The sequence below is a fragment of the Leucopleurus acutus genome (assembly GCF_964270905.1).
Source record: "Leucopleurus acutus genome assembly, chromosome: 5".
Lineage (NCBI taxonomy): Eukaryota > Metazoa > Chordata > Mammalia > Artiodactyla > Delphinidae > Leucopleurus > Leucopleurus acutus.
Window position 1 is genome coordinate 1,093,911 of NC_139147.1, and position 23,261 is coordinate 1,117,171.

Genomic DNA, 23,261 nt, shown 5'->3' on the forward strand with positions numbered 1-23,261 from the left:
TGGCCAGTCCCCGCTGCCTGACGGCCTGCGCCATGAAAGGGCCAGGCCTGGGGCCTCTGCCAGAAGGGTCTGCGGCCCTAAAAGTTCTCTCCGTGTGGCCTCTGCCTAGACACGAAAACAAATTCACCCGCCGCACCACGAGGCCCGAGGCCCGGACCAGCGGCCTGCACATTCCTAGGCTTCCATCTGCCTTGGAACCGGACCCAGGGTCACCGGGAGCGACCCCCGAGCCTGCCCTGCACAGTCCCAGCCCCCTTCTGCAGCTCCCACAGGCCAGGTGGGGCAGGAGCCTGGGGCACCCCAACTGGAACCCCCTCCCAGGCACCCAGGCAGGTGGCTGAGGCCCCCAGGGCGGTGGGGAGGCCCCCCATTCCTGCCACTTTAATTGCTTCAAGCCGCCTGCCCTAAGAGGGGGCAAAGGGGCTGGGGCTGAGGAGGGACCTTCCACTGCTTGGACTGCAGCTGGGAGCCCCCGCAGAGGGTCCCTGAACATGCAGGGATGCAGCGGAGACCGCCGGGGCCCACATCCCACTTCACGGTCACGGTGCTCCCCGGCCCCCAGCATCAGGGTAGAAGCAGCAAGCGGGGGGCAGCAGGAGCCCTTGTGGGGGACGGGGGGTGGCCATCAGGGGGGATCAGAGGCAGCCTCCCGGGGCACCAGGTCCAGGTGCAGATGGGCCCCGGGGAGGTGGAGAGGGGGCACCGGCGGCCGAGGTCCCATAGCGGCGGTCACGGTCACGCAGCTCACAAGGGATGCTGAGACAGTGCCTTCAAGACGCTGGGGACGGGCAACCAGATACCCAGCAGAGTGTCCGGCTGCACAGAAGGACCCCCAACACAGACAGCGACCTGGGCCCAGGAGGCACCGTGCTGCCCGCCCCACCTGCCCGCTTCCTCCTCTCAGGGGCTTCATCACGGCTGTGGGGCCTGGTTGCCTGCTCGTAGCCTGTTCATCAGCTCAGAGCTTAAAGCTGGAAGACCACGCCTCCAGCCCCACCAGGCACCACGGGCGGGGGGACCCGGAACTGAGGCCCCTGGATGCGGCTCCAGCCACGCTGCGCACACAGGTGGACGAATGAGTGGACGGAGGATCGTGAAGGAAGACACCCCTGGGCCAGCCACGCGTGCCGGCGGGAAGCCTCCGCCTAACCTGCTCTGCCACTCCCCACAGCGACCGCCCACCCTTCCCCCTGCCCGCGCCTCACGAGCCCCGCGGTGGTGAGCAGAAAACACCCCTCCATCCTTGAGGGTCCCCAGGAGGCCACCACCGGGGTCCTGTGCACACACGGTCCCACGGGACTTCCAAGGGAAGGACCCTCAGACACAACCTGGGTGCTTTTAGGGAAAGCCACAGTCGCGAGTCCAGAGTCCCAAGTCCAGAGACAGTTCAGATACACAAGAAAATGTTTTAAAAGTGGAAGGACCTACATCGGAGTATCGTTTACTCATTAAAACAGAACAAACAAACAAAAATCCCCACAAAGCACTGACTCTACTACGTGGATGAGCCTGGAACACACGCTGCTGAGTGCGGGAAGCCAGACTCTGTAGGACAAACACCGGAGGATTCCATCCGCATGAAATGTCAAGAGCGGCGAATCCAGAGACAGGAAGCAGATGAGGGGGAGCCAGGCGCTGGGCCTGTGGGCACAGGGTTTCCACGACAAGAATGTTCTCCAACTGCAGGGCCAATGGCTGGATAACACGGTGAATGTACTAAACGTCTCCAAATTGTTCACTTTAAATGGTTAGTTTTATGCTATGTGAATAAATAAATAAAAGTTAAAACAATAAATAAAAGTGAAGGAGTCTAGTTGGTCCCCAGCCTAAAGAAGAGAGAGCATATGACACCCGTGTCGTGAAGTCTCGCCCTGGCCACGCCCAGCCGGTCACCGCCTGCACCCGGTGGGTGAGGGTGGCCCACCTCCCCCAGTCTCCTCAGCCCCTGTCCGGGAAGGCCACCGCATCACGCAGCACATCCACGGCCCCCAGCCTCGCTCACCCACATGCTCCTGAAGCCCTGAGGGGCACTGCGTGGTGAGATGCACCCTCAGGGGTCCTGGGGGGACCGGAGCCCTTCTGAATGGAGGGCTGCGTGAGGGAGGTGGTGTGGGCACATCTGCCCACCTCGGCTCCGACCCAGGAGCCCTGGGATCCTCTGGCAACCAGGACGACGGCAGGAAGTAGCCTTTGCCACAGAGGGGCCAGACCCCTGGGGGCCCCCGGGGCCTTGAGTCACTGCGCCTCATTGCTCAGCCGTGAGCTCATCGCCCAGGTGCCAGCCTGCACCCTGAGGCCGTGCCCTCTCTGCTTCCCCGTCAGCCCTGAGGTGCCTGGCCCCGAGCCCCAAGCTGAGCGCAGACAAGCCAGGGCCCACGTGTCTGGAGGCGGAAATCAGAACCCAGATTCTAGCGGGACTCGGGCCGCTCAGACCCCACCGTCCAGCAGAGGGGCCAGTGCAACGTGGCTAGCACGTGGGCAGCTCCACCCGGACATGCCCGGCTCGGCCGGCGGGGCCCCGACACGCAGGCAGGCAGGTGAGATCACGCTGGGTGGGGGCAGGGCAAGTGGGGCCCTACCCAGAGGGTGCACCGCCCTCACCAAGCAGCGTCCCAGTGGCGCGGGCGCAGTGGGCTCTGGGCTCTGACTGCGGCAGAGGCCAGGGGAGCCAGGTGCCTCGGGCTGCCGTGACCGAGGGGCACCTGCCTCCTGGGGTCCAGCCCAGAAGGCGCGGGCAGGAGGGGGCTCTGGGGCCCGAGTCTCTGGGAACGTGTGCACACATGGGAAGGAGAGGGATGGGGACGGCGGGCAGGGGGACATTCTGAAGTGAAAGCTCCAGTGAGATGGAAGCAGACGGGAGGAAACATCCAGACGACAGGCTCAGCCATTCCCCACTCGGGGCACCACATGGTCACACAGCACCCAGGAGGTTCAGCAGACCCGGCCCTACCAATGCTCCACGCAGAGGAGCCTCGATTAACACACACACGTGTGCACACATGCACGTGCACACACATACACCCATGCACCTGCGCTCACACACATGCACACACACACCCACGCACCTGTACACACCCAGGCACCTGCGCACACACACACACACACCCATGCACCTGCACACACCCATGCACCTGCGCTCACACACACACCCATGCACCTGCACACACCCATGCACCTGTGCTCACACACATGCACACGCACACACACGCACCTGCACACACCCAGGCACCTGCGCACACACACGCGCACACACACCCAGGCACCTGCGCACACACACGCACACACACACCCATGCACCTGCGCTCACACACATGCACACCCATGCACCTGCACACACCCATGCACCTGTGCTCACACACATGCACACGCACACACACGCACCTGCACACACCCAGGCACCTGTGCACACACACGCGCACACACACCCAGGCACCTGCGCACACACACGCACACACACACCCATGCACCTGCGCTCACACACATGCACACCCATGCACCTGCACACACCCATGCACCTGTGCTCACACACATGCACACGCACACACACGCGCACACACACCCATGCACCTGCGCTCACACACACATACGTGCACACCCATGCACCTGCACTCACACACATGCACACCCATGCACCTGCACACACCCATGCACGTGCGCTCACACACATGCACACCCATGCACCTGCACACACCCATGCACCTGCGCTCACACACACACCCATGCACCTGCACACACCCATGCACCTGCGCTCACACACACACCCATGCACCTGCACACACTCACGGTCTTTAAGAAGAGGTCTCATGAAGCAAGGGGCGCTCTCCTCCCCAGGGACCGTCTGGCAGCAGGACGGGAGGCACCCGCTTGCTCGGGAACGCCTGTGTTCAGTGACCGTCACACCCTCCCACCTCTGCTCAGCCCCGAGCTCCCCGCACGGCCCTCGGCAGCTCCTTCCACCACCAGGGACTGTGGGTGAGACCCTGCAACTCCCAGGGTCTGGGGTCCTCCCCCGCCAGCCAGCAGCCCTGGGACCACTGGCCACGGTGAAGAGGCGGGCAGAGTCGGCCTGAGCAGCGCGTGTCTGCCAGGGGACAGGACAAGCCAGGGAAGAAGACAGTGGAACCCACAAATCCGCAGCCCAGCCTTAAATCCAGGGGTGCCGGAGTTATCACCCAAGGGACGTCACCTGTGCGGCCAGCAGACAGGCAGGGGCTCCCATGCGGCTCACCAGGAGCCCGGAGCCCTGGCTCCTGCAGAAACGGCCCCGGTTTCAGACACACCTCCACTCGGGACTGTTCGTGGAGGCTTGTGGGCCCCTGAAATCCAGCAGGGAACACACCGGGCCCCGTGCACAGTCGGTGCACAGAAAAGGCGGGAAGGGCGCGCCCTCCAGGCCGAGCCCCGCCCCAACCCTCACCGTCTCAGACGCTGACCCCCATGGCTGGGGACCCCAAGGGCCATCTGGCTGTGGAAGCCTCTGCCCGCACACCCCTACCCTAAAGGCTGCAGGCAGCCCTGGGCCCAAGCCGCAGGGCCCTCGCCGGCCGCCTCGAGGCCAGCCCCCCAGCTGGGACGGAGGGCACAAGGCCACACCCTCAGGGGCACGCACCTCGGTCCACAGGGGCAGCCAACACCCCTGCTGCTCCCAGGGCACCTGCAGGCTCCTCGGGGTCTGGGGGGAACGAAAGCCACCAGCTGCCCCCGCTGCCCTTCCGGACACAGTCACTGGGCCTGACCTGGGCAGGGCCCTAAGAGCCGCTTCTCACTGGTTTGCCTCAGCAGGAATGGGCGCCCAATCCCACTGCCACCCACCTGCATCCCTCAGCCTGGCCAGAGTGGCCGGACAGGCTCGGGCGGGAGGACCTGGAACTCTGCCCCCCGTGTCTGGGGGTCACAGACCCCCTCCCCTGAAAACATGGCCCGTGGCCCAGCCCCCCGCTGCCCCTTCCCTCGTGCCCAGTCACCTCGACCCTCACCCCAACAGCAGCTCGCGTCGGCCACGCGCCCGCTCCTGCAGCTGCTCCGTGTCTTGAGGTATGAAACGATCCCCGAGACGGGCGCTCAGCGGGCCCGGCCTCTGGAGGGGGCTGGGGGCTTCGGGGAGACGCAAAGGCAAGCGGCTTAAGAAACCTGCTGCCATCTACACCGGGCAGGGCGCCTGCAGAAAGGCGGGAGAACCAAGGGGACTGGCGCGCAGCCCCTCCCGAATTCTCGCCCAGGTTAAAGAGGCGAACAGAGTCACAGACGATGCGCCACGGCGTTCTGCGTCAGGAGCAGGTGCTTCACGCGCGGGAGTCGCAGGGGGCTCTGATGTTTGTGTTTCTGCGTCGATGAACAGGAATCCTGGGCCTGGGGCTGGATCCTCAGGCGTGCGCTCTCTCTCTCTCCCCCTGCCTCTCTCTCTCTCTCCCCCTCTCTGTCTCTGTCTCTCTAATTTATCAGGGTTTAAAGTCAGACAGAACTAGGTTCATAGCAGCGCACAGCCACGTCCTTCAGGCCCTGGGAGGAACCCTCCGGGATGACTTGGGGAGCAGGTGTTCCCCAGAGGCCCCCAGTCACCCCATGCCAAGTCCTCAGGCAGGGGCGTTTCCCTCCTGGCACCCCACGTCTGGAGCCCCGTCTGGAGCCCCAGCTCTGCACGCTCCCCGGACCAGGGCCACAGCTGGGGAAGGCAGGGATGAAGGACACACCCGGGGGGCCTTCGCCCCTGCAGGAGGCCCCTGGGGGCAGCCGAGCTCCCACATGGGCCAACCGGTCCTGCCCGGGCCCCCTCAGTGCCGTCAGGCATTAGAGCACAGGAGGGATCCTGACAGCAGAAAAATGAGGTTTAGAGAATGAGAAGCCACAGGCGGGGACGGGATCCCGCGGGGTGATGATCAATAGGCCGACGGCCACACAGTTTAAATTCCTTCCCAAAGCGACAGTAAAACTGAAGGCAGCCAGCTGCGGCCTCTGACGCTGGGAAGTTTCGGGTTTGCTGCTGTCAGTGTTTTAATCAGCACGGGTTCTACCGGGGCCCACCCGACGGCCCAGCCCAGGCCACCACTGGGGACGCCTGTGAACTGGGCAGTGTCCCAGGCCTGGGCTGGCGCCAGCCACCTCCTGGAGATCCTGCTGTGACGCCAGGGTTTTCAGTGGGCTTTAGAGGGACAGCCAGTAACCTGAGACCCTCCGGGGGCTGGCCGGGGGCAAGCTGAACCAGGTAGGTCACCAGGTGGGGAGGGGGACAGACAGCCTCGGGCCTCGTCACACCTGTGGGAGACTGGGGGGTGCCGTGAGCGGCGGGCCCCACAGAGGGAGCTGCGGGTGGAGGACCGTGCCCTGCCCTTCCAAAGTGCAGGACGGAAACCACAGGCATCCAGCCGCAGTCCCCCTTGCCCCCTGAACTGGGGGGCTCGATCCACACCTTGGACCGGGTCTCGGGGGCCCCTCCTCTGCCACAGCTCCCCCCTGAGCCCTCTCAGCCAGAGCAGCACGAGACACGGGGGACATTCTAAGTGAGAATGGGAGCAGAGCGTCCCTTCCGTCCCGTGACACTCTGCGGGGGACTCCAGGCCAGCGCAGGGCCGGCCCCGGGCCGTCACCATGCTGTGGCGTCCCCCGAACGCTCGCCCGGGGCCCCGCCGCTGACGCACGGCGGCGCTGGGTACCAGGCGTGATGACCGCAGCCTGCCCACCTCCCCACCCACTCCAGGGCCTCCCGGCGAGAGGGATCTCGTGTCCACTCCCCGAGTCTGACAGGCCCGCCACGGGCAGCACCGAGCGTGCTCGCCCAGCAACGGCCAGGACCCCGCTGTACAGAGGCGCTCAGTGGGTGTGGGCGCGGCCAGGACCCCGCTGTACGGCGGCGCTCAGTGGGTGTGGGCGTGCTCCTCAGCACTGTGTGAATGGCCAGGACCCCGCTGTACGGAGGCGCTCAGCGGGTGTGGGCGTGCTCTTCAGCACCGTGTGAATCGACGTCCCCGTCCCCTAAGGTGCTGGCTGTGCTACCGCGGGTGTCACGTCGGGCGCTCAGGCAAGGAGGCGGCCCACCAGGGTCCTCGGGCGGAAGACTCTCTCCCGACCCCATGGCGCCAGTGCCGGGCCCTCAGGGCTGCCCCACCAGGGTGGCAGGGGCAGCCCAGCTCCCCCAGGCCCAGTGCAGTGTGTCTGGTGGTTCCGGCCAGAAGGCCGCTGAACGGCTGGCTGGACGTGGGCTCCCCAGGCACTCAGACCCCGGCGGGGACGGGGGCTCCTCCGTCCACCCTCTCAAGCCTCACGCGCGTTCTCCACCTTAGACTCCAAGTCAGACGCGCAGCAGGAACGTCTGGGCTGGGGACGCTGGGCGCACCCGGCCGCTGCCCGCAGGGACGGCACTGCAAGGCCTGGTCCTCAGACGGCTCCTAGGAGCTGGCTCAACCTGGGGACCCCGGGGCCGGAGGGAAGCTGCCACCGCAGCTGCCGACCGTACGTCTGGGGTGAGGGAAGTCATTCTTCCACAAGCGTGGAGGGGCTCAGGGGGGCCTGAGCGCTCGTGCTGAGGAGCTCGGCGCTGACCGGGTCCCACAGCAGGGCCGGGACAGGGTGCACACGGCAGTGAGGGCTGCCCCGGGCTGCCCCTGCGCGACCAGGACTCAGAGAGGGCGACTGACGGTCACCCAGCGAGGCAGGCTGCCCAGGCCGGTCTGCGGCCTTGGCCTCCCGTGCTCCATCCCGCCTGGGGACACCCAGGACAGACGGAAACTCTCGAAGGTGCCCAGCCCCAGCGAGACCTCGTCAGACCCCGAGGCTCAGTGACCCCACCTCCCAGCTCGGTTTGTCCTGAGGACAAGGAAGAGGTAGCAGTCATGGCTGGCCACACGTCAGGGCCCCTAAAATCTCTTGAACCTCCTAGAAACTGCCCTCCAGGATGGAGGGGTCTCCCCCGCAGACCCCCATCTCCCTGTGGGGACGGCGGCCCTTCAGCCAGGGAGAGCCCGTGAGCCTCACCACCCCGACACAGCCATCTGAGCTCCTCCCGGCGCTGCGTGGCCTCCTGCAGCAGGACCCACTCGTCTGCTCCACGTCTGCTGACACCAGCATCCAGCGCGATGGCCAGCCGGTGAGGGGAGCCAGGCCAGACCGCAGGCTTCACCGTCTCTCTCCCATTCCTGCAGCTCCACGGCTACCAGCGTCGCACACCTTCAAAGCCCGCACAGGAGCGGGCAAACCCCCCGGTGACCCGTGGGTGCAGGAACGCCTCTGCATCCCCAGTAACTGTGCACCTAAGGCAGGCCCTCGCCCTGCGAAACTGCACCACCGAGACTTCAGGCAGGGCCAGCCATGCGCTCCGGCCAAACTCACGAGCCGTCATTCTCACGAAGCCTCAAAAGTCCATCCATGCATCTGGGAAGCATTTACAGCCCCAGCTGTGTGCCAGGCATGACGTTAGGTGCTGGGGCGGGGGGGGGGGGGGTGGCAGACAGACACTGATGCCCAGGGCACTGGGCAGTGGAGGTGCAGGTGTTGGGTCCAGGGGGTAGATGAGGTCCACCAGGCAGGGAAGGGGTAGAAGGAGAAGCAGGTGGAAATTCAAAGGAGGGTGTCAAACAGGAGGGTGTCCCCTGGGGGTGGCCGTCCCAGTGCCCCTTGGACCACGACCCACTATCTCCTTCTCAGCCCACAGAGAGGCTGGCATGGAGCGGGGAGTGGGGGGCCCGGACGGGCCTGTAGCCACTTCCCTCCAGGTGGACGCAGGGTTGGGGAGAGGGGGTTGGGCCGGACCAGTGGCCAGCTAAGGACCCCCTGCCCGGGCTCCACAGGACGAGGGGCAGGTTGGCGGCTGGACAGCTTGGGAGGAAGCTGCGTGCGGGGAGTGGGGATGGCGGCCGCGAGCCTGCAAGGAGGTGACATGGGGTGCGGGTGCCACTCGGTTAAACCTCAGGGTGAGCCTGTGCGTGTGTGCTGTCCGGGTGGAAGGAAAGGAGGTGTGGGCCGAGTCGAGCGTGGGGTGGGCTCGGGCCCCCCCCACCGTGGGTGTGAGGGTCACCGCCGCCCAGAAGCCCCACGGGCCGGTGACCCAGGGCCCTTGGAGCCGAGGACATTTGCGTGGAGCTCTCGCTCCTCCAGTACAAGCAGGTGCCTGGCGTCCAGTGCCCAGAAGATCTTGACAGCCCTCCCAGCCCCAGTGCCCGCCGGTCGCTGCCCAGTACCTGGGGCTTCGTGTAGGAAGGCACCCCCCGCACGTGGCCAAACTTAAAACGCCATGAGCCTTGGTCGGCCAGGAGCAAAGACGCCACCTGTCACCCCCACCATGCGCCCACCCCTTCCAACCCCGCGGGAGGCGCCTGCAGGAATCGCCAGGCGGAAGGGGCTGTGACTAATCAAAGGAAATCGTAATAAGCCGCATGCAGAGACTCTAGCTTCTCATCGTGAGCAGTTCTGGAATCTGCTAACTGCACACTGGCCTCGCCATCAGGAGCGGAGGGACCTGGTGCCCACAGACGGGAGCTGCCCTCAAACCTCCACCCACGGCCTTGTGGTCGGGAAGGAGGGTGTGCTCGGGACCCTGTACCCCGCCCCCTTCCCCCCCTCCGGGCTGTGTCGGGGCCGTGGGACAGAGCGGGAGGAGGGAGCGTCCCCTGACGACCGAGGCCCCAGAAGGACAATGAGATGCAGGAAGGCCCTGCCGGCCGTGTGGAACTCTGCTCCAGGGCTCTTCCTCCCGCAGCACAACCTTGCTGCTCTGTACACAATGGACCTCAACCTCCCATTCACCGGGCTCACCTCCTTCTTCCTCCCGCCCGACTACTGCTGACCCCGCGATGGGACCATTCCTACTGCTCGGCCCACCCACTGTCACCCCTGGGGTCAGAGGCACAGGTGGTCCTTGAATGTGGGCCACGGGTCTCCTCGCAAGGGGCACGGAGCGCACAGGATTGTAAATTTCAGTAAGGATGAAACAGGACTGCAAACACTTCCGGGGACAAAGTCCAGTCTCGCCCAGAGGCCCTCCGTCTGCCCGTCTGTCCTCAAGGAGCCTAGAGTGTGCAGAGCGGTACCCACGCAGGCACACACAGAGCAGGCACCAGTGCAGACGCCGCTGGGCAACCCGTCGGGAGCCGCAGAGAGGGGCCAGCCTTCCAGCTTGGTGAGTGGGGGGCACGCTGAGAAGCACAGGCGGACCACCGGCAGCCCTGCCCCTCCTGGTAAAAGGCAGGAGTGTGCAGCAGGACCACGGAACTGGCCACGCACGGCTCCCCATGGAGGCCCCTGGGTCCGGGGCCGCAGCTCCTCCTCGCTGGGAGTCCCACGCTGCTAACTCTTGGTAGCCTTAGGGCAGCTGGGTCCAAGTGCCTTCCCTGCCCACACCCACCGCTGGCCCCAGAAGGCTCCGGAGCGTGGAGGACCGGGACCCCGCTCTCTCGGGGCTACAGGAATGCCATCCCGCCAGCCGTAATCCTGTTGCTGGGATACGAGCGAGGAGCAGACGCAACCCAGCACGACCTTCTCCAGATAGAATTGGACCCAAATCACAGCGTCATGAGCTGATAGCACGAATAAAGGAGGAAGCTGTTCGCGGTGCCTCGCGCGGACATTCCTGTGGTGAGAGGGCCATTGCACCTGCTCAGGCCGCGAGCGCCAGCCCAGGGCGGAGCCAGCTACAGGCTGTGCACAAAGGGGCTTTCATCTGAGGGGCCTCGCGTCCTCGATTAGCGATGAGAGAGCTCAGAGGTGGAGGGGATGTGAATTGTGAGAGGGAAACTCCTGTGCCTGGTGCAAAATGAAGTCAGGGCAACCTGCACCAGTGCGCCCACCTGGGGCCCAAGCAGGTGTGAGCTGCCACCCCCAGCGCCGGAAGCCGGAGCCCCGCCTCCCATCATGAGCGTCCCCCCGCCTCACAGGCAGCCCCCGGCCCGGGAACGGCACAGGCCACGAAGCGGCACCTCGACCTGGCCTCGGGTGTGACGCAGGCCGGGGTGGAGGTGGTGTGGCTTCACCCGGGCCGACGCAACCACAGCTTACAGGGGGACAGCTTTAGCTGAGAGCAGGTTACACCGCGGCCTGTGCGGTGTCTTCCCGCCCATGTCCTGGGTGAGCTGGGGCTCACGAAACGGCAGGGTCAGCATGTTGACCACTAAGAAGGAGCAAAGGGACGGCGGGGCGCAGGACGCACAGCCCAGACCCCTTGGGGGCAGCCGGGCCGGGACCCAGAGCCGTGAACCACAGGGGAGAACAAGGACACCCAAGAATGAGGCCACAGGGACCCCAGGCCCCAGCACACGGAAGGGCATGTGGGGGGCATCTGGGGGGCTGGTTAGCAGGCACAGGGAAAGAGAACACGGTGCCCCGAAGCTCGGGCAGTCACAGCGAGTGGCCGTCACCGCTGATAGGACGAAGTCCGCTCGGGACACCGCGGCACAAGGAAGGGGTCTCCGCGGATCCCACCCCCATCTCCGTGACCCGGGTCTCCAGAAGCTCAGGCCCAGGGCTGCCCTTTAAGAAGTGGTTCCCCAAACATGCATGTCCTGAGCCAGGAAAACAGGAGAGACTCCTTATCACTCCAAAAGGCCCTTTAGTAAAACCACATTAAGGTACGAGGGTTGTTTCTGTAGAAGAGAAGGGCAAAGGTCAAAGCAGATGCTTCCAAACACCTGAAGCTCAGAGTGAGACGGCGCCCCTGGAAGGGGCGATCCTGGATCGTTCCCAAGGGATGCTCGCGTGTAACTGGGGAAACGAGGATGGGGGGGCGGGGCTGATTTCCAATCCAGTGGGCAGGTGAGGGCTGCGGCTTTAGAATTCAACTCCCCACTGTCTACTAGCTAGTTAGGATTCAAAACCCAGTACAACCTGCACTGAGACCTGGTGAGCAGGGTCTTCAGCTGGGACTGAACAGACCCGGGTGACCAGCCATGATGGACGACGCTGCCACCAAAGGCCCTGGATTTCTGAATCCAAGCAGAGACATGCGCCCTGCCCTCCTCTGTCCCATGACCCTGGGGAGGAGCTGCACAGCATCCCCGCAGAGTCCCCTGAGGAAGTGACCTTTGGGCTGGGCCAGCCCTGGCCACTCCTGAGATGGCCTACAGAGGACCTGAGGTGGGGGGCCAGAGTCGGGGGATGGGAACAGAGCAAACTGCACCCAAGGGTCCTGGGCACGGCCCCCAACCCCTCCTGGCTGCCTACCACCCTGGGCTCCGTCTCTGGCCATCCAGAAGGTACAAAGCCAGGCCTGCGGGAGCCAGGCTGAGCTCAGCCACACGCCCTGCGCGGACGTCCCTGCTCTCTCTGAGTGTGTGAGATCTGAGAAAGGTCCTTGTGCCGGAGGAGAGGTGACAACACCCAGTACGTGAAGGCAAATGAAGATGCAGTTTGCATGTCAGGAGCCACCTCACAGATGGGCCAGTCTGGCCGTTCTTATAAGTGAAGCAAGTCTGGCCACCCGTTCCCACCGGCCATCGAGTCTCTTGGCACAGATAACTGAAGGTCCATCTCAGATAACTGAAGGTCCATCTCAGATAACTGAAGGTCCGCCCAGCACCGGATAACTGAAGGTCCACCTCAGATAACTGAAGGCCCACCCGGCATCCGGATAACTGAAGGTCCACCTCAGATAACTGAAGGTCCACCCACCACCCGGATAACTGAAGGTCCACCTCAGATAACTGAAGGTCCACCTGGCATCTGGATAACTGAAGGCCCACCCAGTATCCGGATAACTGAAGGTCCAGCCAGTACCCAAGACGGCTGGAGGCTGACAGGCACTGGTGCTGAGTACCGTCCACCTGCTCGGCAACTGGTCCGCTTTACTTTATAAACCCTTTCTGCGACACGCCAGGACACTGGGCAGAACTGGCGCTCGCTGGGAATGTGATCCTGTGCCATTTGCCTCATTCTCCAAAAACAGAACAGAGCGGGCTGCTGTCCAACCTTGTGGGCGATAACACCCGCCCCTGCCCTGCAAGGGCCCTGCCGGAGACAGTCCCAGGACAGACCCACACACACACAGTCCCCTTGCCCACAGGCCCGTCCAGGCACTCTCGAGCGGCCCGACGTCTGCCCCGGCCCCGCTCACCTGCCCTCTGTCCACCCGCCTCCCTCCCCCGTTCAAGGCGCCACCCGGGGACACACAGAGGTCATTCTGGGGCCTGAGAATGGGGTCCCGCTGAGCTCTAAGAGGTTCCTAGGATGGGGGCCCCTCTAACCTCTCCACAGAGAGTCCCCAGCCCAGGGTGCTGGGTGCGCAGGACGGGGAGTCGACCCTCGGGACTTGGGGGTCAGGAAGGGCACTCAGGGGCCCTGTACAGGGCGTGGGTGTCCCAAGGCCTTCGAACGTACCAGAGGTTTCACACTGTGGAGAAGCAGCACTTTTCCAACGAGAGGATTTGCGTCACCACGACTCCACCCCTGCCACTGACCTAGCCACACACTGGCCAGTGTCCTGCAGCTGCTGGAGCAAATGACCCCAAAGTCAGGGGCTGGAAACCACACGAGCTGCGCTCCACAGTTCTGGAGGCCAGAGGCCTAAATCCCAGGTGTCGGCACGACTGTGCTCCTTTCCGGGGGCCCCAGGGAGGACCCAGTCCCCCGGTTCCAGCATCTAGAAGCCGCCTGTGTTCCTAGGCTCGTAGCCCCTTCCTGTATTCCGATCTCTCCCTCAACCTCTGCTTCCATCGCCACGTCTCTTTGTTCTGACCTGACCCTCTGGCCTCCCTCATCCCTTCTTAGGACATAGGATTACATGTCGGCCCACCCGGATAATCCAGGGTTATCTCCACAGCTCAAGAGCCTCATCCCACCCAAAGCCCTCTTTACCGCGTAAAGCAGCGTTCACGGGCCTGTGGATCAGGACGGCGAGGCCTTGGGGGCTGACCTTCAGCAGACCATATGCCACGGGAAGGAAACGTTTCAACGCTGGGAGGTGGGGCTGTCTAGGGTCTCAAATGGGGGGCAGTCAGGCGCTTGGGGGGCCAGCTCGCCGCCCAGGAGCGGGCGGTGGGGTGGGGATGTGTTCCCATCTGGGAAGCAGACCAGCTTGCGGCTGGCTCTCCAGGGCACCCTGAGGCTTCGCACCCAGAGGGGCCGTCCACACAGGCCGGGAGTGGAGTCGGCAGGGAGGGCAGCCCGGGTCCATTTAAGATGTCCCATTGCCCCCACATTGACAGTAAAGGCTGCGTTGGAACGGGTGCTTTTCCTTTCTGGCTTCTGAGCCTCCACGACATTCTTGACTATTGCCACAATATACGGTCATGAAAGAAGGAACAGCAGAGCATCGCAGGTTCTGAGTCAGCGCCAGCCGGGCCCGAGTCCCCTGGGGATGAAGACCCACGTTAGCCAGAAAACAGCAAGGTCCTGGCTGCCCCAAGGACACCGGTGACCTGGAACAAGATGGGTCCCCCGGTGCCACGGGGGGACAAGGCCAAGATGGGAGGACCCAAGACAAGCAGAGGTCGCTGCCAACACTACCCGCCGGGGCGGAAGCATGGCAAGCCCGCAGCCCTGGGTCAGCCTTGGGGAAGTGAGAAGAAGCGAGCCAGAAAGTGACAGCCGGAAGCTTGAAGTGGGGCAGGAGGGCCGGGCCCTGCAGGGGCATCTGGGCTCAGAAAGGGCCGTCCTCTCCTCCAGGGGCCAAGAGGACAGGAGCAGAGGTGGCTCAGGGCCAGGTGTGGACACGCCCAGGGCGGCAGAAGGAAAGCTGTCTAGTTGAATTGATCATTTATGGTAGAAAAACCCTCTCCCGGCTCCACCCATGGGCTGGCTGCGCCCTCTCCTGGGGGGCCTGCCTTTCAAAGCCCTCGGGCGTGTGTGGAGGGGAAGGAGGGTCTGGGCTGGGCCTGTGGGCAGTGCCTGGCGGCCGGGGTAGAGCCGCTGGAGACAGAGCAGGTCTAGCCCAGGTGGGGAGACCCCGAAGGTGAGCGTGCACGGGATCAAGGGTGGCTTCCCTTCGTTCTGGTTGGAAGGCTGGGGTTCCAGAGGACAGAAAGGATGCCGCCCCGTCTGTTGTCCTCTGGGCAAGTGCTGCCCGGGCGGCAGACGCCCCATCAGGCTGAGCTCAGATTCCCAGCACAGACGGGGCCTCAATGCGGGAAGCCCGGGAACCGGCCTGGCTGCACAGAGCAAGAGGCTCCGTGGAAGCTCAGCGGGAGCGTCTTTCGAACTACAGCAGCCTCGTGACAAGATCCAGCAGGCAGAGGCAGGTCTGCGATCCCGCGATCGCCCCCACGGGACACGCGGGTGGGCGAGACCACGCGGGCGCCCAGGCCCAGAACACTGGCAGGACTCCGGAGCGGCGGGCGTGAGTGGGCCGCTTTGTCTAAAACACACGATGGTCTTAGCAGGCGCAGCCCACGGCCAAGTAAGAAGCACAAAAACTGTTCCGGTCACGAGGACCCACTTCCTGCTCTTGGCGCTCACCAGGCCCTCCTTCCAGGCCCCGCCCTGACGGGTGGCTTAGGCCATCCCCGACGGTGTCCCCAGAGCCCAAGGAGGAGTTGTCAGGACACATCCCAGGAAGCTCCCTGCAGGAATGCCCTATTCAGTCCCACAGAGCCCCACTGCCCTCCCCACTTTACAGACCAGAGGCACAGAGACGGTGAGGGATCTGCCAAAGGTCACACAGCGCTCAGAAGCAAAGCTGGAGCTAAAACCTGGAGCCTGGGCTCTCAACCCACATGGCAGATGGCGTCCCATCCACAAACACAAAGTGGCCAGCCAGGCTGCCGGCCAGCGGCAATAGACCACGATTCAGTGACTCCATACTTGTTTTCTGCAAGCACTAGCTCTAACTCCACGCCCACCAAACAGAGTAAAGAAACTAAGAGCCACATGCAGCACGTGGCCCCCCAGCACTCTGCCTGCTGGCGCGCGCAGTTTTCCTCTCTGAATTCTCACAACCCCCGCATCACCCCTGCAACGCAGATAAGCCCAGGCCACTGTCCCTGAGCCGTGATCGTCACGCGTGTCCTACCTCTACAGGAAAAGGCCATAAAAATAAGGGAAAAAAACAACACCCTGCTTTCAGAAATTTCACGTTCCCAATTAAAGCCTGCCCACACACTAGAAAATATGCCAAATGTGCCCCCCAGGAGGTGACACCACAGGCAGGCATGACAAGGAGGACGACAGCACACAGACAGAGGATGGACGTCAGAGCAGAAGGAGATGCGAAGGCCAAGGAACACTCCAGAACCTGCACCCTCGCTGGACGGAAACTCACAGAATAGAGCACAGAAGCGGTATTTCTCCATCTATCAGATCAGCAGGATTTGCAAAGTGACAGTGCCCAGCCCTGGCGGTTTGGACTGAAAAGCTGCACGGAACTAATATCCATCCGCAGGGATGTCCACCCACCTCCCGAAGGTCCCAAACACAGCCCCCTCTGCACTCGGCCCCAGCACTGCCATGGGGCCTCCCCAGATAAGCAGCCCAGACCCCAGAGTGGATGCGCTCGGCCTGCTGGGGAGACAACGGTCACCCAGGGACACTGCCGTTCACCCTCCTGTTTGGGGCAGGCAGGGCGTAAACAGAGGGGCTCAAAGATGACTCAGGAAAGAGGAAGTTAATGGGCCAAGGGGCCAGGTGGCTGGGTTCACCACCCACCGCCTCCCAGCCCCCGACCAGCCGGGGCGAGAGGAAGGCCTTCCCAAGCTCTCCTCTAACGCGAACCCCGACCCCCGGCCCCAGATGCGGAAGCCCCAGCTTGGAGGAGACCCTGGCTCTGTGGGCCAACGGGCTGGTCCAGGGGAGCTCAGGGGCAGGCAGGGCCACCTCAGGGGCTCAGGCCCACCCTGCATTAGGCGCTCGGTCGGCCTGCGGAACATCACCCCCTCCTCCCATGGCCCTGCCCTCCCGACTGCAAGGGGAGGGGGAGAATCTTCCCGCGTCACACTGTCAAAGCAGCCTCATCCACACAGATCACGGTTTCCCTTCCAAGATGACGTCCCCTGGTTGCCTAAATAGAAACGGGGAAGAAAGGTGTCCCTTCGCCCCACAGGCCGTGGGGGCTCTGGACTCGGGCCCCAGCAGAGATGCATTCGGCCTCCAGCTCCCAGCAGCTGGGTCGGTGCTCTTCCCCGGGCCCTCCCCGTTCCCAGGACGAGAGAAGCTTACTTTTTCGCACGGTGGGCACCAAGATGCGGTTCAACCGCTGCTGGGACGTGCCCTGCAGGCACCGCTTTCACATCGGCTCAAGTCTCCCCAAAGCAGAAGGGCGCCTCTCGTGCTAAGAACAGCCTGTGCCAGCAGGTTCTGTGCAAACAGGAGACCCAGCTGCCGGAGCCTGGTACCGTCTCCAAGATTTCTGAGCTTGGATGCAAAACAAGGAGGCCTGACCGTGCCTAATTCTGTATCTACTCAAGGAACAGTGCAAAAAGTAGAAACGAAGACTTCGGACCAAAATTACATGAATGACTGAATGAATAAAAACACAAATCAGTAACACGCAGTATCTGCAGATGTTCCGTCCGGGCTCCACGGAAACCACCACCACCAATCCGTCAAAAGCACGTACGTGGTCTCTGCAGTTCCCGTTCAGGCCCTGCCACTGTAACCCACCACCAAGCTCTGGTCACACAGGCTCCATCCCCTCGCCCTGCAGCCTCCTCCCTGAGCCTCTGGCTCTGGTCTCATGTCCTTTGTGGGGAAACACCCTGTCAAGGTCAACCGTGACCCGTGGCCAGTGCCTGGGCCAGCTGGACCCACCACTGAGCCTCTTGGTCTTCCAGAAACCAAGGGTGGCCAAGAGCCCCACCCATCACCCCAGCTCAGCGCTGGGTGCCCCTGCCCTGTGCCACCGGCCTCGTCACGGTGTGTCAGCCCGGGAATGTCCCCGTCTGCCAGCATGGAATTCCAGAAAGGTGTACCGGCCTGTGAACAAGTCCTGCTTCCTGGGCACTCGCTGAAGACAGCCAGGAGGCCGTGCCGGGACTTGTCTCCTCTGCCAGAGAAGCTGGGGCGGGGGTAGGACACGCCCCTGCAGGTTGGCAGGCGGAGCACAGACACTGCCCTGCGGCCCCCAAATTTCATCTGACTCAGCGCATCCGTGATCTAAAGCTCCTTCTGACAGCTGTTCTGCACGGCCCAGACCCGCCAATCGAAAACATGACCCCAGGGGCCAGCCCAAGTCACCCAGCCACACCCTGCCGGCACCGGGCAGTGCTGGGGAGCAGGACAGAGAAAGCTCCCTGTCTCCACCAAGCATCGCCGAGGGATGCAGTGGACGGTACAAGGTCCCGGACACGTGTTGAGATTCCACGAGCAGCATCGAACACCGGGCACGTCACACACGGGTGCTGTGCGGGGCTTCACAACGCAACCACCTGCTGCTAGGGGCACCCGGGGCGGGGAGGGGCTGTCCCCGCCCCGGGGTAGAGCAGGAAACCAAGGCAGCGCCCACCGCCCCAGTGCTCCTCCCAGGACTGGCAGGGGGGCAGGGAGGGGCTCAGAGGCCCAGGCCTTCCTGGGAAGGAGCTGGGGCTGGCAGAGAGCTCATCCCAGACCCTAAGCCATCAGGGGTGGGAGGCGTGGGGTGCAGAGAAGCCACGTGACCTGGCGAGGGAGCAGAGCTGTGGGGACCCAGGGCGCACTGCAGGCACCTCCCACGACGCTCTCGCTGTCCTGGGCCCCTGCCGTCAAAATGTATCAAATGCAATCATCTTATGAGCGTGCCAAACATCTATTTTCATTTTCCCAATAATTTATCCCTCCCTCCCGCCAACAGCATGAGGTTTCGGGTAGTTTCACACGTCACATCCTGCAACGTCCACCTTCTACCCAGACGTCCATCAGTTGGTGCCTGGCCAGCTGTGCTCTGGGGAGAGGGGCCGCCGTTTCGGGGTTCTCTGTCAGAGGACAGCTAACCCAGAGCCTCCAAGCCTCCGAGCAGAGATTCGAGTGTACCATCTGTGGTCCGACCCTCGCCGGCACGGGGCGGGGGGGCACGCCTCGCCCAGGACTGCACACGGGCCTGTGCCGTGGGGCACAGACCAGCCACCGCAGACAGCCGGGCCTGGGGGCTGACCAGCCACGGCTGCAGCAAGACCGCCTGCCCCTCACCCCCCCCCCCCACTGACCGGCCCTTCCCCGCAGTGCTCAGGCCACGAGGGAAGGAAGCCCGCTGGCCGTCGTGTCAGAAGACGGGTCTTGTCCCATTCTGTCACCCACGGAGCGCCAGGACGTTTTCAACAACCCAGCTGAAGACAGACCAGGCACTCTGGTGGGGAGAGAGCGAGCGTGTGCATGGATGTGCACGTGTGTACATCTGTGTGTGCACGTGTGTGTGTGTGTGCACACGTGTGTGTGTGTGCATTCACTAAGCGCACGCGCAGCTGCATTTTCAGGGTGAAGCAGGGCGGGCGGGGCCGGCTCTCTAGGACCCTCGAGCTCTGGACAGCTCAGGAGTCAGTTTCCCTCCTTCTAGGTTTCTTTGCAAGGACCCTCCCCTCCTCCTTCTTCTAAAGGAAAACAAGAGCGCCTTGAAAAACAAGTTCTGCTGAAATTCAAGACTACCTCAGAGGTCTTATTCCTGAACCCTGAAGACTCCCCATCTGTGCTGCCCCTCCAAACGAGCCTGCCTTGGACAAAAGTGCCTTCCCTCCACTTAGATCCCTTACCCAGGTGCCTGTGAACCCCAGGATGACAGACACCCCCGGACTCGGGGACCCACAGGGTCTTGGCCGTGTCCTGTCAAGCCTAAACCCTGCAGGCCCACCCAGGGAGCTGGGGGGAGGGAGGGCCACGGCCATCGGCGGAGACCTGGACCCACTGATAGGCCCTAGTGGTGAGAAAGGGTGGGACACGCGGCTCTGGGGGTTGGGGTGTGCGGGGAGCTGACAGAGCCTGAGCGCGAAGTGCCCTGTGGGAGGGGCCGGAGACAAGGCGACTCAAAGCCCAGGGCTCTGGCGTGGCCACGGCATCCTGCAAATGTCCACAGGGCGAGGTCCTCCTTCCTCGGCCCTGAAGGATGACCCACGGGCAGACGCCACCTTGGCACGTGTGACTCCGGTACTTCCTCCGGGAGAGGGGACCGCAGGTAGCGCTGAGCCCCCAGGCTCGTGAGCCCGCCCAGCCAAGGTCCCACCAGGTCTCTGGCTCTGGGGGAAAACACACGATGCCATTCAAGAGCATCAGAATGACAGCGACCAAAAGCTTAAACAGAACAGCAAAAGTCGTTATTTATTTATTTTTTTGGTCAAGTACAGCACAGAGACAGACTTGGGAAAATGCATCATTTGGGGTCAGAAAAAATGTTCAAATCGGCAAATGGGGCTTAAGTTTTTGACTCCCAAGGGTAATTCTGAAGCGTTTCTAGAACAAATTGAGCCCCTGCTAAGTCAGGCGTTCACATACCTTTGCTCTTCTCCAACATCTAGAGGGGCAATTATGATCCCATTCCAAGGGGACTTGGTCCCAGCAGGGAAAGGAGCCTGTGTTCTCCCAGCACAGGGGAGGGGTGGGCGGCACACAAGCCCCGCTGAGGCTGTTTCCTGCTTTTATGCTCCAGGGAACAAGAGCACGTTCTGTTAGGCACCTCGCAAGGGGCTCCCTTCCTCCGGCGACCTGAGACCACGGCAAACCCACTGCAGCCACACGGCGGGACACAAGATAAAGCACACCATTTCTCGGGCTTCCCTGGTGGGGCAGTGGTTAAGAATCCGCCTGCCAATGCAGGGGACACGGGTTCGAGCCCTGATCCGGGAAGATCCCACATGCCGCGGAGCGACTAAGCCCGTGCGCCACAACTACTGAGCCTGCGCTCTAGAGTCCGCGAGCCACAGTACTGAGCCCGCATGCAACAACTACTGAAGCCCGCGCGCCTACAGCCCCTGCTCCGCAACAAGAGAAGCCACCGCAATGAGAAGCCCGTGCACTGCAAGGAAGAGTAGCCCCCGCTCACTGCAACTAGAGAAAGCCCGCGAGCAGCAACAAAGATCCAATGCAGTCAAAAATAAATACATAAAATAAATAAATTGAAAAAAAAAAAAACACCATTTATTGAACCGTCACTCTGCCACCCACCGCCCCCAGAGCCTGCATTAACTTGAACACCTAGAGATCTCATCTCACCCAAGCTCCCGAACACAGCATTTTATTTCTTCTTCTCTGAGGCTCAAAGTCAACACCCTTGACTTCCTCTCCCTGATTACAAAGTTTCACAAGCTGGACTGTGGATGCCTCAGTGTCCTTCCCTTTCCCGACTAGACATAATCATAAAAGAGCCTTCAGGCTTACACATTCCTGCACATGTCTGAGGGGATGGCCCCTGAAGCCACGATGTGGTCCCGGGCAGTCATAAGAACCCCAGGAACCCCGGGGACCACAGAACCCTATAAGGACACACACTCCCTAAATGCCCCCCACCCCCGCCCCCAGAGTTAACCCGAATCCTGAGGCGTTATCTGCTACACTACAGACAGGTGCTTTCCGCACATCTATTTACAAAGTGGTTACTTTTTTAAAAGGTCTGTGCTGCCCTTTAACCTGATGACCAAGCCGACTGGAAACAATGAAACAAATTACTATGGCTCTCCCCAGGACACTTCCCTCCAGCGACGCCCCCGCCCCGCCCCCCCCTCCCAGCTGTGGCAGCAGGTGACCGCTGTGCTGACCACAGCGAGCACTGTGGCAGCGGGGAGCCGGCTGCCCGGGACGGATGTCAGGGCAGGCTGTCTATTTCCACCTGTGATAAAGCACCTACGCTTTGGGGGCGGGGGCGGGGGCTCCCCTCGGGCCTGGCACCTCCACCGGCTCCTCCCGGGCCTTTGCTGGGCCGGTTGGGAAGAGGACCTGGGCCGCCACGTGGTTGGGAATGGGGTCCCAGGAGCTGGGGGCAGAGGAAGTTTCAGCGCGGTCAGAACGGCCTTCCCGACCACAGTTTGCGGTCCACGCGGGCGCAGCGGCGGCCGGGCGCCGCCAAACAACGGACCCCTGCGCATTGTTCTCCCGGCGGCTGCTCGGCGCTCGGCCGCATCAAAGGGACCGCGCGCAACCCGACACCGCGGCGGACGCGGGGGCAGAGGCCTGGCGGCCGGGGCGGCGCACAAAGGCTGGCCCTGGGGAAACCTGGGCAGTTTTGCCTCAACAGGTTAGAAACAACACGGCTGCGCCCCGCACCGCACTGTCCTCCCCGAGACCTGCTGGACTCCGCGCGCGGTTACGCTGGGGCCCAGAGGCGCTGGGAGGCACCAAGCCGGTGACGGCGACACAGGCCCGCGGTCAGGCTTCGGATGCCCGGGCGTCTCCGAGCCACCGCGCGTGTAACGGCCGTCACCACGACCTCGGCTCCGGGACCTCACTGGCCCTCGGCCCGCAGCGCTGTCCGTCGAGCGCACCAACTTCCCCGCAGAGTCGCCGAAGTTTGGTCACGACACGAGGTTCTCAGGACGCAGCTGGCCCGCACCATCCCCAGCCCGGCCCGCTCCCCGAGTCCCGGGAGCGCCCAGGTGGCGCGAAACCCCGCAGTCGAGGAATGAATGGCCGTCACGGGACGCTCGGGCACACGGCCCCGGCCCGACTCCGTCCACCCACCGACCGCCGCCCGCGGGCCACCTGCGCGCGTGGGTAGAGCCGGGGCCGCCTCCCGGGACCGAAGCCGAGACGGACTGGGGTGAGGACGTCGCCGCCTGGGACCTGCCAGAGACCCGCACAAAGTGCGGCCGGAGGCGGGCGGGCCAGGTGCGAGCACTCTCGCGTCCCCGCTGGTCTTACCTGGCTCTGCGGACGCCGCGCTGACCCCAAGCAGCAGGACCACGGGGGCGAGCAAGTCCAGGAGGCGCCGCCGCCGCGGTCGCAGCCAGGGCCACCTGTGGGCACAGGCCACACGTTAGGGTAGCGCGCGCGCCCCCGTGCCCCCGCCCGTCCTCGGCACCGCGCGGCCCGCACCTCGGCGCCATGCTAGGCGGGCCGGACCGTCTGTGCCGCGGGATGCTGCGCCTCCGCCGCGGTGCCCCGGCTCGGCCGGCCGCGCTCTGACCGCCGCCGGGACCAGGCGGAGGGCGGGCGGGCGGGGCGGAGCTGGTCAGGGGGCAGGACGGGCCAGGGCAGTGGGCGGGAAGGGGGCCGGGCAGGGGGCAGGGCCTGGCGCGGAGTAAACCCTGCGCGGAGCCGGGTGCGGACCCGGAACCCGACCATGGGCCGCTCCCCGGGTCCTAGCACCCCTGCGTTGCAGCCGCAATGTTTCTCCCCCGACCCCCAGTACCCAGGCAGCGTGGCCGGCCCAAGCCCCCGCCTCAGGAAAAGCTGCCCCAGCCGCTGCCCAAGGCGTCACCTGAGGTCTCGGGCTGCAAACCGGGGCAAGGTCCAGGGAC

The 23,261-nt window shown here is 63.7% G+C and overlaps 1 protein-coding gene across 1 annotated transcript in view; it reads right to left on the reverse strand.

Annotated features, from left to right (window-relative positions):
- Positions 1-22,917, reverse strand: part of COL18A1 (collagen type XVIII alpha 1 chain) — a 95,522-nt gene extending 72,605 nt beyond the window's left edge. The window contains exons 1-2 of the mRNA XM_082839535.1: positions 22,837-22,917; positions 22,663-22,757 (exon numbers count right to left, since the gene is read on the reverse strand). Of these exons, the coding sequence (XP_082695661.1) occupies positions 22,663-22,757; positions 22,837-22,847 (106 nt within the window). The 5' untranslated portion in view covers positions 22,848-22,917. The remainder of the gene's footprint in view (positions 1-22,662; positions 22,758-22,836) is intronic.
- Between the last annotated feature and the right edge of the window lie 344 nt (positions 22,918-23,261).